Source organism: Bufo bufo, chromosome 8 (assembly GCF_905171765.1).
Source record: "Bufo bufo chromosome 8, aBufBuf1.1, whole genome shotgun sequence".
Taxonomy (NCBI): domain Eukaryota; kingdom Metazoa; phylum Chordata; class Amphibia; order Anura; family Bufonidae; genus Bufo; species Bufo bufo.
Window position 1 is genome coordinate 125,805,168 of NC_053396.1, and position 18,751 is coordinate 125,823,918.

Here is an 18,751-nt window from a genome sequence, read left to right on the forward strand (position 1 = left end):
CCCGTGCGAAGCTGCGTCCTTCTGCTAGTTTTTATATCATTTCCAGTTGTCTAGTACTGCCAAAAAGAAAAACTAACAATTCTGGAAAAAAATATAAAAAACAATTGTTTTCTATGAATATTGATGGAAGTGTTTCTTGTGATGATTCCAGTTCAAAAACGTTTTGCATGATCTGACAGAAAATGTATTAATGAGACAACCTCTTTTAAAATTATGTGACTCATTCTGATTTTGATGGGATTGTTACAAAGTGTATTAGATGACATTGTGTATATAGAATTATGTGCTTTGTTTCCTTTTTTTAGGTTCCTGCACCACTGAACTATCCAGTTGCTACGCCTCAAGTGCCTGTGTATGGAATGGTAAGAAATCTATTAATCTTACTTTAAAGTGTACTTTTAAAGTTTGCATAATGGCTGTGCTTCTTTGTACTAAGTGTGAGAGATAATAAATACCTCACTGCATTCTAACAGTGTGCGTAGAAACTCCTTTTACATGTTTATTAGGGATTCATCCCTGTTATCCACTGCACCTCATATCAAGAAGAAAGGGTGTGCACAGTCCTCATTTTTTGTTTCTTTGTACAATCATAACTATAAAGGAACAGCTTCCCTAATGTTATTTTCAGCCATATTATTCCCTGTTTTAGCTCCACGGCTAGGTGCATTTCTCTCAGAAGCAAGGAGCGTCTCCCTTTTTATGGGAGTCTGCCAGCACTGTACTGCTGTGACGTCCCTTTCCATTACTTCCCACTATGTTTGTTTTCATCTAGGGAGCGCACAGAACAGATATGGATAGATAAATCACACTTAGGTACACAGGAGGCTCTTGAGATACACTGCGTGCAGAATTATTAGGCAAATGAGTATTTTGACCACATCATCCTCTTTATGCATGTTGTCTTACTCCAAGCTGTATAGGCTCGAAAGCCTACTTACCAATTAAGCATATTAGGTGATGTGCATCTCTGTAATGAGAAGGGGTGTGGTCTAATGACATCAACACCCTATATTAGGTGTGCATAATTATTAGGCAACTTCCTTTCCTTTGGCAAAATGGGTCAAAAGAAGGACTTGACAGGCTCAGAAAAGTCAAAAATAGTGAGATATCTTGCAGAGGGACGCAGCACTCTTAAAATTGCAAAGCTTCTGAAGCGTGATCATCGAACAATCAAGCGTTTCATTCAAAATAGTCAACCGGGTCGCAAGAAGCGTGTGGCAAAACCAAGGCGCAAAATAACTGCCCATGAACTGAGAAAAGTCAAGCGTGCAGCTGCCAAGATGCCACTTGCCACCAGTTTGGCCATATTTCAGAGCTGCTACATCACTGGAGTGCCCAAAAGCACAAGGTGTGCAATACTCAGAGACATGGCCAAGGTAAGAAAAGCTGAAAGACGACCACCACTGAACAAGACACACAAGCTGAAACGTCAAGACTGGGCCAAGAAATATCTCAAGACTGATTTTTCTAAGGTTTTATGGACTGATGAAATGAGAGTGAGTCTTGATGGGCCAGATGGATGGGCCCATGGCTGGATTGGTAAAGGGCAGAGAGCTCCAGTCCGACTCAGACGCCAGCAAGGTGGAGGTGGAGTACTGGTTTGGGCTGGTATCATCAAAGATGAGCTTGTGGGGCCTTTTCGGGTTGAGGATGGAGTCAAGCTCAACTCCCAGTCCTACTGCCAGTTTCTGGAAGACCCCTTCTTCAAGCAGTGGTACAGGAAGAAGTCTGCATCCTTCAAGAAAAACATGATTTTCATGCAGGACAATGCTCCATCACACGCGTCCAAGTACTCCACAGCGTGGCAGGCAAGAAAGGGTATAAAAGAAGAAAATCTAATGACATGGCCTCCTTGTTCACCTGATCTGAACCCCATTGGGAACCTGTGGTCCATCATCAAATGTGAGATTTACAAGGAGGGAAAACAGTACACCTCTCTGAACAGTGTCTTGGAGGCTGTGGTTGCTGCTGCACGCAATGTTGATGGTGAACAGATCAAAACACTGACAGAATCCATGGATGGCAGGCTTTTGAGTGTCCTTGCAAAGAAAGGTGGCTATATTGGTCACTGATTTGTTTTTGTTTTGTTTTTGAATGTCAGAAATGTATATTTGTGAATGTTGAGATGTTATATTGGTTTCACTGGTAAAAATAATTGAAATGGGTATATATTTGTTTTTTGTTAAGTTGCCTAATAATTATGCACAGTAATAGTCACCTGCACACACAGATATCCCCCTAAAATAGCTAAAACTAAAAACAAACTAAAAACTACTCCCAAAAATATTCAGCTTTGATATTAATGAGTTTTTTGGGTTCATTGAGAACATGGTGGTTGTTCAATAATAAAATTAATCCTCAAAAATACAACTTGCCTAATAATTCTGCACTCCCTGTATTTGTAAAGAGTGTAGAAGCAGTTCATTTATCAGGCTCATATTCTCAGCTAGCTCTGACACGACCCCATTTCCTCTCTGCCGTCTTCTGTGTCTCTGTTACTAGGAACGGACAGGCAGTGGACTGCAACTTAGGTAGAAGTGGCCATGACTTTCAGCTTTTTTTCAGGTGGATACAGCCATATTTTTAAATAAAGTGATATAGAAATTTGCTAGTTACACCATTTTCTATTAAATGAAATGAAATTGTGGGAAAGTACAGTGACTCTTTAACCCCTTAGGGCGTACCGGTACGCCCTGTTTCCCGAGTCCTTAAGGACCCAGGACGTACCGGTACGTCCTAACTTTAAAACGCGATTGCGGCGCGGCGGTTAATCGGAACAGGATGTCCGCTGAAATCATTCAGCGGGCATCCTGTCACAACGCCGGGGGGGTCCCGTGACCCCCCTGTGTCGGCGATCGCCGCAAACCGCAGGTCAATTCAGACCTGCGGTTTGCGGCTTTTACCTGGTGCGGCAGCGGCGGGTGGCAGTGCCATCGGGTCCCCATGCGGCTGTAGGGGGGACCCGATGGCATGGAAGGCAGCGCGATGTCTAAGGAAGGCACACAGTATTACTCATACAGCCAATGCATTCCAATACAGAAGCATTGGAATGCATTGTAAAGAGGATTAGACCCTCAAAAGTTCAAGTCCCAAAGTGGGACAAAAAATGAAGGGAAAAAAAAGTTGAAAAAATAAAGTTTTCCCCCCCAAAAATTAAGTTTCAAGTAAAAATAAACAAAAACGTCATTTTCCCCAAATAAAGTAAAATAAAAAAATGGGGAAAAATGAGGGGGGGGGGGGGGGGGGAGTATACATATTGGGTATCGCCGTGTCCGTATCGACCGGCTCTATAAACATATCACATGACCTAACCCCTCAGATGAACACCATAAAAAATAAAAACTGTGGTAAATAAACCATTTTTTTGTCACCTTACATCACAAAAAGTACAACAGCAAGCGATCAAAAAGGCGTTTGCCCACCAAAATAGTACCAATCTAACCGTCACCTCATCCCGCAAAAAATGAGCCCATACCTGAGACAATCGCCCAAAAAATAAAAAAAACTATGGCTCAGAATATGGAGACACTAAAACATCATTTATTTATTTATTTTTTAAAAGCTGTTATTGTGTAAAACTTACATAAATAAAAAAGTATACATATTAGGTATCGCTGCGTCCGTATCGACCGGCTCTATAAAAATATCACAGGACCTAACCCCTGAGATGAACACCGTAAAAACTGTGCTAAATAATCAATTTTTTGTCACCTTACATCACAAAAAGTGTAATGGCAAGCGATCAAAAAGTCACACGCACCCCAAAATAGTGCCAATAAAACAGTCATCTCATCCCGCAAAAACCATACCCTACCCAAGGTAATCTCCCAAAAACTGAAAAAATTATGGCTCTCAGACTATGGAAACACTAAAACATGATTCTTTTTGCTTCAAAAATGAAATCATTGTGTAAAACTTATACATAAATAAAAAAAAAAAGTATACATATTAGGTATCGCAGCGTCCCTATGTATTATAGAAGTAGAGAAATTGAAACTTGGAAATTTGCAATTTTTTGACAAATTTTTGGTATTTTTTTTTTATAAATAAAAATTTATTTTTTGGACTTCATTTTACCAGTGTCATGAAGTACAATATGTGACGAAAAAACAATCTCAGAATGGCCTGGATAAGTCAAAGCGTTTTAAAGTTATCAGCACTTAAAGTGACACTGGTCAGATTTGCAAAAAATGGCTAAGTCCTTAAGGTGAAATATGGCTGAGTCCTTAAGGGGTTAAAGAAAGTTTGTCAGCAATTTTGACGATGCAGAACTGCTGACTGCACTAAATGTGTGCTAGAGATGAGCAGAAACAACATACCTTTTGCAGTGCATGTCAGATACTGATCCTGCAAGTGCACAGAACAGATGCTTCCCTGTGAAACACCATCTGAGCTGAGTGCTTTACACCCCTCCCCTCTGTTATGAGTGACATTCAACCAGAAGACGACTTGCAATAGCCAGATTTACACTACTACTTATTAGGGTACGTTCACACAACCGTATATGTTTTGTGGTCCGCAGATAGCGGTTCCGCAAAACACACATACCGGCCGTGTGCGTTCCTCATTGTAGCGGACCGCACATGGCCAGACCTATGATAGAAATGCCTATTCTTGTCTGCAATTATGGACAACAATAGGACATGCTCTATCTTTTTTGCGCCGCCGCAGAATGGAAGTATGGATGCGAACAGCACACTGTGTGCTGTCTGCATCTTTTGCGGCCCCGTTGAAATAAATGGGTCTGCATCCGTTCTGCAACATTGCAGGACGGATCCGGACCCATCAGTACAGTCTTCTGAATGTACCCTTAATAAAAGCTCCGTAAAATTTATGTTTTTACTGCTCTGCCTGGTCTCTACCTAGTGCTGTCAGTATGGTCAAACTGATGATTGACCCTTTAACCTCTTACGGACACAGGGTGTACCTGTACGCCCTGATGTCCTGGTACTTAAGGACACACGGCGTACAGGCACGCCCTGTGTAGTTCCGATCATCGGCGGGCAGTGATCTCAACAAGGTGCCTGCTCGAATCATTGAGCAGGCACCTTGGTACAATGCCCAGGGGGGTCCTGTGACCAGCCCCCCCTCCCCCCATGTCGGCGATCGCAGCAAACCGCAGGTCAATTCAGACCTGCGGTTTGCTGCGTTTCCTGGTTATTCGGGTCTCTGGTGACCCGATAACCCGGAATAGGACTGTGATCGGTGGTGTGATAATACACCACCAATCACCGTCCTGCGATCCTGAGAGGTGGCGGTCAAGCCACCTCTCAGGATTGCTTCTGATTAGCTGGCTGGGCAGGTGGGTGGGCGGAGCGGCAAATTTGAATTGCCGGAGCTCCTCTCCCCGCTCATACATGTCCGTGGAGCGGGGAGAGAGAGGAGCTCCGGCTACAGTGTACTTGGGTGAGGTAGGGAGAGGTAGATTAGGCAGGGATAGTGAGGGAGAGTTAGGGGGAAAAAAAAAATATTTTTTTAAATTTTGTTGTAGCACTGGATCTGGTGTCTGGGGTCCACAGCACTCAGCTGTTTTTTTGCATGCGCTGACTGTGGCTGGCACTCTTACCGCCCGGCCACTGTTAGCGCATCGCCCACCCCACCACTGATCAGCTTCGTACTGCTGATCAGCGCGTTTGAATCTTTTTATTTATTTATTTTTTACACTTTTTAGGAATTTCTATTTTATTTTTTTTGTTAGGTGTAGGGCAAAGTACGCGAACACCCGTCCCCCAGACACACGCACACTGAATAAAGTGGAGCAAGGGGAGCAGGCGGAGCAAGGGGACCGCCATGCCAGGGACCCTGTGGCCCACACTAGTACGAGCAGCTCTGGGGCTCGTACTAGTTTTCCGGCCCACTAGATAAGTCCACCTAAAGCCCCCTACCGGTGAAATTGCATGGTGTACCCCAGAGGATTTTGAGCCTGTGATTCCTGATTTTGTAGGCCAAGCAGGAATTCAGATTCCCACAGTGGGCTTCACTGAATATGACTATTTTTGTATTTTTTTCAGTGACCACTTTGTGACTCGTACGCCCAACAGTTCATTGCTCAACACCCGGCACCTTTTTGGCTAGGGCCGGTGGCTGGACTCCAATCAGTGCAGCCGGGATGAGGACGTTTTGGGGCCTCGTGCTGTACATGGACCTAGTAAAAAAAAACAGTGTCAGGCAGTACTGGAGTGGGGACGTCCTCTACCAGACCCCACTTTACAGTACGGCCATGACACGTACCCGGTTTGAGGCCATTCGGAAATGCCTGCTGTAACGAGCCCCTCCTCGCTCTATTCTGCTCTCACGGCACTCCCTGATGTGACCACAATATCTGCTGGCTCCGCCGTTGATGATCCGGCCTCAAACGACCGCTCGTGTCGTTTTAATTCTCACAGAACTAACACCAGTCAGGCTGTATGTGAGTTCAAACTGACAAATTCTTTATTGAATGCATCACATATATTTATAATGACAGTTGGAACACCTCTTTTAATTGGTAAATTGTAAAACCCCCTCTGATTGGCTATGCAAATGAGGTAAGCAGAGATTAGTTCAAGAGCTTGGCTGGGAGGCAGATGGGTTTGGCCATTGTCACAGAGAGAGTCAAACCATGACATTACCCCCTTCCTCCCGGGAAACAGTCCAACAGCCACAGTGGGACCCTCACCGGGTCAACTCGAGGATGTTGGAAAAGTAGTCTTAAGATTCCAGGTCCGTTTGCCGTGACAATCCATCCGCATTCCCGTTTTGAGGCCCTGGCCGATATTGTATGGTGAAATTGTAGGGTTGCAAAGCCAGGCTCCACCTTAGTAATCGGCCATTCTCTCCCGCCACCCGGTTTAGCCATATCAAGGGATTGTGGTCCGTCATGACGGTAAAAGAGCGTCCATAGACGTAGGGCTGCAATTTCTTTAAAGCCAAACATTCTTTTTCCACGGCAGCATATCCAACTTCACGGGGTAACAACTTGCGGCTGAGATACGCCACCGGGTGCTCCTTCCCATCGTCGCCAACTTGACTTAGTACGGCTCCCAGTCCGAACATGGAGGCGTCTGTATGTACGACAAAGCGTTTGTTAGAATCGGGTGCCGTCAGTATGGGAGCTTGTGTTAGGGTGGTTTTCAACTGTTGAAATGCTGTTTCGCACTCCGGGGACCACAGGACCTGTCTAGGGAGATTCTTTTTGGTCAGGTCCGTCAGTGGTTTGGCTATGTCACTATAGTGAGGTACAAACTTTCTGTAGTACCCGGCTGTCCCTAAAAATGCAAGTACCTGGGCCTTGGTTCTGGGAACCGGCCAGTTTAGGATGGCCTCAATTTTTGCAGGCTCCGGCCTCTGCTTCCCACATCCCACTCTATGTCCCCAATATTGTACCTCAGACATCCCGATATTACACTTGTCTGGCTTCAGGGTCAGGCCTGCAACTCTGATTCTGTCTAGCACTATGCCCAGGTGTCTGAGATACTCCTCCCATGTCTGGCTATAGATTGCGATGTCATCAAGATATGCGCATGCAAAATCCTGCAGACCACCGAGGAGTTGATCTATCATTCGTTGGAAGGTAGCCGGAGCATTTTTTATCCCGAATGGCATTACCCGGAACTGGTAAAGGCCAAACGGGGTGATGAAGGCCGACTTTGGAATGGCGGCCGCCTCCAGGGGAATCTGCCAGTAACCCTTACACAGGTCAATAGTCGTCAGATAATGTCCCTGAGCTATTTTGTCCAACAATTCGTCCACTCGGGGCATGGGGTAGGCATCTGTCACAGTACAGTCATTCAGTCGCCTATAGTCCACACAAAATCGGGCCGTGCCATCCCGTTTTGGGACTAATACTACAGGGGAAGCCCAGGGGCTTGCTGATGGTTCGATCACCCCTAACTTAAGCATCTCCCTAATCTCTGCTCTCATCCCTTCTTGCACAGCTCCAGGAATCCTATAGGCTGATTGTCTCAGGGGCTTCTGCCCGAGGGTCTCCACCTTGTGCACTGCCAAGTGAGTGTATCCAGGGAGTGTTGAGAACATCTCTTTCCGGTCCTGGAGTAATTCCCTGACCTGTTCTTGTTCCTGGGGTCCTAACCCATCTCCTAACTGAACATCTTCCACCCCCCCCAGAATGATTACTGATTGCAGGAAGCTTCAGCATCGGCAGGTATTCAGAGTCCCCGGTGGCAGGAGCGCATATGGTGGCTACTGCCTCAGCCCTCTCGTGATAGGCCTTCATCATATTGATGTGGAATGTCCTCTTAATTCTTGTGTCTGCACAGCTGGCGACCACGTAGGTGGTGTCGCACAGCTGTTTTACCACCTGATAGGGGCCCTGCCAGGAGGCCTGTAATTTATTTTGCTTCAAGGGTTTTAGTACTAGGACCTTCTGTCCGACACAAAAAGTGCGATTCCGAGCAGATCGATCATACCAAACCTTCTGCTGACTCTGGGCTGATTGCATATTCTCATGGACTAGCTCAGTAAGTTCCCGCAGTCGATCCCTGAGTTCCAAGATGTAACTAAGGATGGGGAGGCCTTCAGGATCCTCTCCCCCCTTCCCACTGGGCCCTCACTAAGTCTAAGGGTCCCCTAACCCTTCGCCCATACAACAGCTCAAATGGTGAAAACCCTGTGGACTCTTGAGGTACCTCCCTGTATGCGAACAGTAGGTGGGGAAGATATTTTTCCCAATCCTTCCTACTCTCCACGAAGGCCCGAAGTAGTTGTTTTAGGGTCCCGTTAAATCTCTTGCACAGCCCGTTCCTTTGGGGGTGGTAGGGTGCACTCTGGAGGGTTTTAATACCACAGAGGCGCCAGAGCTGCTGGGTCAGCTCAGCGGTGAACTGATTTCCTTGATCAGACAATATCTCCTGGGGAAATCCTACCCTAGTAAACACCCGCAGTAAGGCATCAGCTACCGTGTCAGCCTGGATGTTGGATAGGGGAATAGCTTCCGGGTAGCGGGTGGCGTAATCCACCACTGTAAGAATATACTTCTTCCCACTAGCACTGGGGCGGGCCAGTGGGCCAATAATGTCTACTGCTATCCGGCTAAAGGGTTGCCTAATTATCGGCATGGGGTGCAGAGAGGCTTTTGGATGATCCCCCGCCTTTCCTACTCTCTGGCAAGTCTCACAGGTCCGGCAGTATTCTCGTACCTCTGCATGTAACCTAGGCCAGAAGAAAGCACGAGACAACCGACTCCGGGTCTTGGCTATCCCTAAATATCCGGCCAAGGGGATGTCGTGAGCCAGCCTCAATAGCTCCTGTCTGTACTTCTGGGGTACGACTAGCTGTTTGTGGGGGCCCTCGCATTTCCCGTTGCACACCCCTTCAGTGTAACGATAAAGAAGCCCTCCCTCCCACTCTATTCTGTCTTCCCCTAACCCCCCTGGATCCTTGCCCGCCCTGTCCCGATAGCACGCTAAAGTAGGGTCTTTCCGGGTTTCTTGCCTAACGTCGGAAGGAGAATCCCAGGACATGGGGTTGTCAAGTCGGGGTAATGTGGGAGGATTTGGTCTTACCTGGGTCCCCATAGGAGTGGAGTTGCCTTGTAGGTGGCTTTGTTGTCGGGTGGTCACAGCCATGGCGGTCTCTGGTGCAAATGAAGAAGTCAAATGCCCCAAGTCGTTCCCCAAAAGTACTTCTGCGGGTAACTCACAGAGTATCCCTACTCTCACTTGTCGCTTCCCTGAGCCCCAATCCAGGTGAACTCTGGCGGTGGATAAACGCAGCACCTTGCCCCCTGCTACCCTGACTGCCAGAGTCTGGCCGGTTCGGGCCGACTGAGGAACCATGTGAATCACAAAGTCCCTGGGCCGGCTGCCCATTAACCCATACCGCCTGACGATGGTGCTGCCGATTATCTTCAGCTGCGGCCTGGACGGGATCCGCCTCGAACAGCTCACCAAACTCTTCCTGAACATCTAGCGGGTTGGCCTCGTTCTGGAGGCAATAATTCGCCGACCTGGATAACTGGGCAGTCTCTTTGTACCTCGGGGATTGGTTAGGGCAATAACGCTGCAGATGACCCGTTTGATTACATGTATAGCACTTAGGCCCGGTAGAAGATTTTGATTGGGCTAAGGGTCTAGAGGCAGCCCACTGAGATACTGGAGTTGGGCTCGAGGTCGGTACACTGGGTCGCGGTAGTGGATAGCGCTGGCCTCCAATGGATCTCCGAGAGTCCAGATATTCATCGGCCAAAGTAGCTGCTTGCTGTACCGTCTGTGGCCGCTTATCTCGCACCCAATCCCGTACTATCGGAGGGGTGTGGTCAAAGAACTGCTCTAAGAGAACTAGCTGGGTGATGTCCTCTATGGTATGAGCATGGCTTCCCTGGAACCAGCCCTTGAGGTTCCGCTGCAGACGATGTGCCCACTCCACGTCGGTTAGGTTGCCTTGTTTCCGGGATTCTCGAAACCTAATCCGGCTGGCTTCAGGGGTAATGGCAAATCGGGCTAGCAGGGCTTCTTTTACCCGGTCATAATCCATGGCGTCCTCATCCTCCATGGCCCGATACGCATCCACAGCTTTGCCAGTTAGGTTACTCGCCAGAAAGGCGACCCGATCTTGGGACGGCACTTTATGTATCTGGCACAGTCTCTCAAAGTCCTGGAGGAACTCTTCTATTTCCTCCTCTCCTTCCTTAAATAATTTGAATGCGCGAAAGGGCAACTTACGGACAGGTGCTGTATCTCTAGGTGCTGTCTCTGATCGCCGTATTTCCGCCATTCTCCACTCATGTTGTCACTCCAATTCTCTCTCTTGTCGCTCTAGTTCTTTCTCTTGCCGCTCATCCTGCAGCTGGATGTCTCTGATGGCATTCTGTATGGCGGTCTCGGATGGGTTGGCACCATATAATGCCAACCGTTCTCTAACTCGTTGCTGAAACAAGGCTTCCACGGACCGAGGTCCAGCATCACCATCCCTCTGATCCATCTCAGCTAACTCACTGATCAAGGTGGCCTTGTTCTTTGTCCCAGCGATCCCTCCTTGGCTCTCAAGTAAATCTTTCAGCGTGTCTCTCCTGCAGGCTGCGTAGCTGGTCATTCCTAGTTGTGATTTGGAGTGTCCCAGTAACTGGAGAGCCAATCCCACCGCTGCCACCAATGTAACGAGCCCCTGCTCGCTCTATTCTGCTCTCACGGCACTCCCTGATGTGACCACAATATCTGCTGGCCCGCCGTTGATGATCCGGCCTCAAACGACCGCTCGTGTCGTTTTAATTCTCACAGAACTAACACCAGTCAGGCTGTATGTGAGTTCAAACTGACAAATTCTTTATTGAATGCATCACATATATTTATAATGACAGTTGGAACAGCTCTTTCAATTGGTAAATTGTAAAACCCCCTCTGATTGGCTATGCAAATGAGGTAAGCAGAGATTAGTTCAAGAGCTTGGCTGGGAGGCAGATGGGTGTGGCCATTGTCACAGAGAGAGTCAAACCATGACACCTGCATTATGCAAATAATAATGCAGTATGTTCCCCCCCCCCAGGTGATCCTGCCTATGACCGCCTGTACAAAATCAGGCCGGTCATCGATCACTTTGGGGCCAAATTTTTGGAGGCCTATGTACCTGGAAGGGAGATTGTGGTTGATAAGTCTCTCATTGCTTTCAAGGGGAGACTCCTTTTTCGCCAGTATGTTCCCTTTAAGCGGGCGAGGTATGGCATGAAGCTGTACAAACTCTGTGAGAGTACCTCAGGGTACACTTACAAGTTTTGTGTGTACGAGGGGCGAGATTCCCGTATTCAACCCCCAAAATGTCCCCCCACTCTGGGTGTTAGCGGGAAACTTGTGTGGGACCTTATGCACCCACTGCTAGATAAGGGTTACCACCTGTACGTGGATAACTTTTATACTAGTATCCCCTTGTTCCAGTCCCTCGCCGCCAGATCCACGTCCGCTTGTGGGACCGTACGGTAAAATCAACACTGCCTCCCTACCGACCCCCTTCAGCTACCTATCCCCAGGGGTGAGACCCGTGCCCTTACGAGTGGAAACCTGTTGCTGGTCAGATATAAGGACAAGAGAGATGTCCTTGTACTGTCCACAATTCACGGTAACGGCATCACCCCTGTCCCTGTGCGAGGTACTGCGGCAACGGTCCTCAAGCCCGATTGTATCGTCGACTACAATCGGTATATAGGAGGAGTTGATCTCTCTGATCCAGTCCTTAGGCCATATAATGCCCTGCGCAAAATCCAGGCATGGTACAAAAAAGTTGTGGTCTACTTGGTACAGGTTGCCTTGTACAACTCTTTTGTGCTGTCCCAGAGCGCTGGCAACACATGGAAATTCCTTCAGTTCTAGGAGGCAGTCCTCAATGACCTGATCTTTTCTGACCGGAGTACCTCGGGAACTGGAGGCGCCCGGATCGTCCCTGGCCAACACTTTCCAGGTGTGGTCCCCCATACTGGAAAGAAGGGACAGTCCCAAAAAAAGTGCAGAGTGCGTCACAGGAGGGGGATACGGAAGGACACTACCACTCAGTGTGACACGTGCCCCGATCATCCGGGCCTCTGCATTGACGGTTGCTTCAGGGAGTACCATACTTCCATGAAGTACTAAATTTATAATCCCCTTCCCCAATTTTAATTCCATTTGGCCACTTACAATCGGAAAAAAAAACTATGGTTCTCAGACTTGAGACACTAAAACAAAAACCAATTTTTTTTTTTCAATAATATTTTTTTGTAAAACTAAAATAAATAAAAAAAGTAGACATATTAGGTATCCCCGCGTCCGTAAGAATCTGCTCTATAAAAATACCCCATGACCTAACCCCTCAGATGAACACTGTCAAAAAAATTTAATAAAAACCGTGCCAAAACAGCTATTTTTTGGCAAATCTTCCATTTTAATCCGTTTTTTCCAGTAACAAAGCAAGGTTTAACAGCCAAACAAAACTTAATATTTATAACCCTGATTCTGCAGTTTACAGAAACACCCCATATGTGGTCGTAAACTGCTGTATGACGAAACGGCAGGACGCAGAAGGAAAGCCATACGGTTTCTGCAAGGCAGATTTTGATAGTCTTTTTTTTTTTTTTTTTTTGGCACCATGTCCCATTTGAAGAACCCCTGATGCACCCCTAGAGTAGAAACTCCATAAAAGTGACCCCATCTAAGAAATTACACCCCTCAAGGTATTCAAATCTGATTTTACAAACTTTATTAACCCTTTAGGTGTTCCTCTACAGTTTATGGCAAATGGAGATGAAATTTCAGAATTTCTATTTTTGGTAACCTTGCCTCACAAAAATGTAATATAGAGCAACCAAAAATCATATGTACCCTAAAAATAGTTCCAACAAAGCTGCCACCTTATCCAGTAGTTTCCAAAATGGGGTCACTTTTATGGAGTTTCTACTGCCGTTCAATTGGGACATGATGTAAAAAAAACAGTCCAGCAAAATCTATCTTCCAAAAACCACACGGCGCTCCTTTCGCTCTACGCCCTACCGTGTACCCATACAGTAGTTTACAATCGCATATGGGGTGTTTCTGCAAACTACAGAATCAGGGCAATAAATATTGAGTTTTGTTTGGCTGTTAACCCTTGCTTTGTTACTGGAAAAAAATTGATTAAAATGGAACATTTGCCAAAAAAACGAAATTCTGAAATTTTATATCCATTTGCCATTAACTTTTGTGGAACACCTAAAGGGTTAACAACGTTTGTAAAATCAGTTTTGAATACCTTGAGGGGTATAGTTTCTAGAATGGGGTCATTTTTGGGTGGTTTTTATTATGTAAGCCTCACAAAGTGACTTCTTACCTGAACTGGTCCTTAAAAAGTAGGTTTTTGAAAGTTTCTGAAAAATTTCAAGATTTGCTTCTAAACTTCTTCTAAGCCTTGAAACATCCCCAAAAAATAAAATTGAATTCCCAAAATGATCCAAACATGAAGTGGACATATGGGGAATGTAAAGTAATAACTATTTTTGGAGGTATTACTATGTATTATACAAGTAGAGAAATTGAAACTTGGAAATTAGCTAATTTTTCAAAAATTTTGGTACATTTTTTATTTATTTTTTTATAAATAAAAAGGAATTTTTTTTTACTCCCTTTTACCAGTCTCATGAAGTACAATATATGACGAAAAAACAATGGCCCGGTCCATAAGGGGTTAAAGTGATTGGCCCTTCTGGGGCATTAATGGCATATCGCTAGTATATGCCATCAGTGTCAGAAAGGTGTGGGTTCTACCTCTGGGACCTGCTGTTGTCTCCAGAAAGGGGCCCATGAAGTGAAGGATAGGACAACACTCATATGCGAGGCTTGTTCTCCATTCATCTCTATAGAAGTCCTGAAAGTAGCATGCTCGGCTGTTTTCAGAAGTTCCATGTCAGTGAATGAAGAACACACATCGCATGCGCAGCCACCACTCCAGTCACCACTATGGCACGGCTGGGAAATAGTTGCACCAGGCACTTTGCTATTTTCTGTACTCCTATAGTGTTAAGGGGGCCGTGCATTCCCGGCTGCTCTCTGTTTACTTTAGGGGCCCTGTTCCAGAGATTGGAGTAGGTCTCAGAGGTGGAACCCACAACTATCTGACATTGATGGCATATCCTAGTAATATGCCATCAATGTCCCAGATAGCCCCACCCTATTAGGTACTTATAAGCTAATTTAACTCTGTTGATGCAAAAATGTTGTAAATATATATTGCGTTTAATTTTCAGGTTCCTACACAGATTGGTCCAAATCCTCTCATGGTTTCTCAGCCGATGATTTATACACAACCAGGAATAAGACCCACCAATCCATTTGCACCTGTTTCTGGAGCACAGGTAAGATTGTCACTCTTCCAAAAATGAAATGTTCACCTCCATGGGATATACCAACCTGTCTACTTGTAGGTGAATAAACTGTTTGCTAAGGACACTGCAAGATTTTAGGATGGCTTTAGTTCAACCAAATAAATTAGAGCCGATTTAACCCGGTGGTTAAAAATGGTCCTGGTCAGCAATAAATGCAGTGTAATACTAGATTTCCTTAAGGATTGAGCGGTCAAACCTGCATTGGTGACAGAATATCACCTCATCAATATTTTACATCATAAAGGGGCTCCCCTGCTTAACCCCTTAAGGACATAGAACGTACCGGTACGCCCTATTTCCCGAGTCCTTAAGGACACAGGACGTACCGGTACGTCCTAACTTTAAATAGGCATTCCGGTGCCCCAGGGGTTAATCTGAACAGGATGCCGGCTGAAATCATTCAGCCGGCATCCTGTCACAACACCAGGGGGGGGTCATGTGACTCCCCCCGTGTCGGCGATTGCAGCAAACCGCAGGTCAATTCAGACCTGCGGTTTGCTGCGCTCTTTCCAGTTTCTGATCCCCGCGGTCCCTGACCGCGGGGATCAGAAACTTTAGAGTGCCTAAAATCAGACGGGGTGTCGCAGGCGGTGGGGGCGTTGCGGGAGGCGGGCGGTGCGGCAGGCGGGATCGCGATCCCCCCCCGCCCGCCTCCCCTTGAAAATTTGTTGGTTTCTAGTGGGTTATACCAGGGTGCCAGCACATTGCTGGCACCCTGGTATAAACGGCTGACATCGGTGATGCGATGTCAGCCGTTTAACCCTTTCCATACAGCGGTCCGTACGGACCGCTGTATGGAAAAAGTTAACAGCTCAGGGAGCTCCCTCCCTTTCCTATCGGGGGGGCTGCTGTGCCTTTGCAGCCCCCCGATGGAGAGGGAGAGAGCGAGAGCCCCCAGACAGCCCCCCTCAGCCCTGTGCTTACCCTTCCCCGTCTGTGAAGTTGTGGCAGACGGGGAAGGTTCCCATGGCAACAGGACGCCTGCTCAGGCATCCTGCTGTCCATGGTGCTGAACAGATCTATGCTAAAAGCATAGATCTGTTCAGTGTAAGTAAAATACAGTACAGAGCCCTATATAGGGTTCTGTACTGTATTATACAGACATCAGACCCACTGGATCTTCAAGAACCAAGTGGGTCTGGGTGAAAAAAATGTAAAAAAAAAGTTAAGATAAAAAAAAAAACATTTATCACTGAATAAAAATTAAAAAAATAAAATACACTACACATATTAGGTATCGCCGCGTCCGTAACGACCTGATCTATAAAACGGTCATGTTACTTTCCCCGCATGGTGAACGCCATAAAAAAATAAAAACTATGAAAAAATTGAAATTTTGCCCACCTTACTTCCCAAAAAAGGTAATAAAAGTGATCAAAAAAGTCGCATATACGCCAAAATAGTACCAATCAAACCGTCATCCCATCCCGCAAAAAATGAGACCCTACTCAAGATAATCGCCCAAAAACTGATAAAACTATGGCTCTTAGACTATGGAAACACTAAAACATGATTTTTTTTTTTGTTTCAAAAATGAAATCATTGTGTAAAACTTACATAAATAAAAATAAAGTATACATATTAGGTATCGCCGCGTCCGTATCGACCGGCTCTATAAAAATATGACATGACCTAACCCCTCAGGTGACCACCGTAAAAATAAAAACGGTGTAGAAAAAGCCATTTTTTGCCATCTTGCGTCACAAAAAGTGTAATAGCAAGCGATCAAAAAGTCATATGCACCACAAAATAGTGCCAATCAAACCTTCATCTCATCCCGCAAAAAATGAGACCCTACTCAAGATAATCGCCCAAAAACTGAAAAAACTATGGCTCTTAGACTATGGAGACACTAAAACATTTTTTTGGTTTTAAAAATAAAGTTATTGTATAAAACTTAAATAAATAAAAAAAATTGTATACATATTAGGTATCGCCGCGTCCGTGACAACCTGCTCTATAAAATTACCACATGATCTAACCTGTTAGATGAATGTTGTAAATAACAAAAAAAAAAACGTGCCAAAAAAGCTATTTCTTGTCACTTTGCCGCACAAAAAGTGTAATATAGAGCAACCAAAAATCATATGTACCCTAAACTAGTACCAACAATACTGCCACCCTATCCCGTAGTTTCTAAAATGGGGTCACTTTTAGGGAGTTTCTACTCTAGGGGTGCATCAGGGGGCTTCAAATGGGACATGGTGTAAATAAACCAGTCCATAAAAATCAGCCTTCCAAAAACCATACGGCGCACCTTTCACTCTACGCCCCGCTGTGTGGCCGTACAGTAGTTTACGGCCACATATTTGGTGTTTCTGTAAACAGCAGAGTCTTGTTTGGCTGTTAACCCTTGCTTTGTTAGTGGAAAAAACGGGTTAAAATGAAAAATTTGACAAAAAAAATTAAATTCTCAAATTTCCTCCCCATTTGCCAATAACTCTTGTGCAACACCTAAAGGGTTAACAATGTATGCAAAATCAGTTTTGAATACCTTGAGGGGTGTAGTTTCTTAGATGGGGTCATTTTTGGGTGGTTTCTATTATGTAAGCCTCGCAAAGTGACTTCAGACCTGAACTGGTCCCTAAAAATTGAGTTTTTGTAAATTTCTGAAAAATTTCAAGATTTGCTTCTAAACTTCTAAGCCTTATAACATCCCCAAAAAATAAAATATCATTCCCAAAATAATTCAAACATGAAGTAGACATATGGGGAATGTAAAGTCATCGCAATTTTTTGGGGTATTGCTATGTATTACAGAAGTAGAGAAACTGAAACTTTGAAATTTGCTAATTTTTCCAAATTTTTGGTAAATTAGGTATTTTTTTGTGCAAAAAAAATAATTTTTTTGACTTCATTTTACCAGTGTCATGAAGTACAATATGTGACGAAAAAACAATCTCAGAATGGCCTGGATAAGTCAAAGCGTTTTAAAGTTATTAGCACTTAAAGTGACACTGGTCAGATTTCCAAAAAATGGCCTGGTCCTTAAGGTGAAAATGAGCCCGGTCCCTAAGGGGTTAAAACAGTGGCTGTCATATTAAAGAAGTTGATTGTCAAGGTGGTGGTCACACCAAAAGGCAAAATTTGCCTTCTCCCTTGCGTGTGATACTGTTCATGCTTTGTTTTTGTTTTTTTATGATGCATGTAGCTTGTTTTTAAGATGTTAAACGTTCTATTTGCGATACCTGCGCCCTTCCTATGTGTGAGGTGCGCTGTGGAGGACTCATAGGATGAAATGACATGGCACACAGTTGTCATGATTTATACATAGAATAAAACAAGGTCCAGGCAAAATGTGTTACACACGCATACAGAAGCGTAGCCACTTTTTAAGATAACAGGAGGTTTAGTTCCGTACAAAGACCTTTTTTAAACTGTGTACGACTGAAGTGGTCCGGCTAGTGGCCACACTTCATGTTTTTTCCGGACCCTGCTTTATTCTGTGTATGAAGTATTAAAAAAAAAAAAATGGTAATAGTTTCTCATTTTGCCTGAGCGGTGATTTGTGCAAAGATATTACTCAGATAATTTTTTATATTTTTTTTCCCAAGATGCAATTCATGTAAAGAAGCCAAAGCAGCAAGGAGGCATTGACAACCAAAAACTGGTGAAAAAAGGGATTTCCAGTCCTATGCTGGCATGGTCTTTACCAGGGCACCCGTGTGTTTCCAGTTTATTAAAGTCCCCTTCACTTGAGCTGCAGTGCTTCAGAGGTTGTTGGATAGAACTGTCCTCCTGCCATGGAACCTGCTCGGACTGTGCAAAAGCTGCTCCAAGGAAACCTCCTATCTTCTTTTTTACTACACTGGTGGTAGGCAAAATCGAATCTAAAACCTTTCTAAATGTGAACATTGAGGTGCCTTTGTCCAACAACATGAAAGGGGTTTTGTAGTTTTTCATTTTTATTATTTTTTTTTCCTATCCCCTCTC

At 45.1% G+C, this 18,751-nt stretch overlaps 1 protein-coding gene across 5 annotated transcripts in view; it reads left to right on the forward strand.

Moving 5' to 3' along the window:
• The window catches only part of LOC121009183 (phosphatidylinositol-binding clathrin assembly protein-like), a 104,310-nt gene extending 85,885 nt beyond the window's left edge, over positions 1–18,425 (forward strand). For all 5 annotated transcript variants that reach the window (XM_040442107.1, XM_040442106.1, XM_040442109.1 and 2 more), the window contains exons 18-20: positions 306–362; positions 14,681–14,788; positions 18,373–18,425. In XM_040442107.1, coding sequence (XP_040298041.1) covers positions 306–362; positions 14,681–14,788; positions 18,373–18,387 — 180 coding nt within the window. In that variant the 3' untranslated portion in view covers positions 18,388–18,425. The remainder of the gene's footprint in view (positions 1–305; positions 363–14,680; positions 14,789–18,372) is intronic.
• Positions 18,426–18,751: the final 326 nt, after the last annotated feature.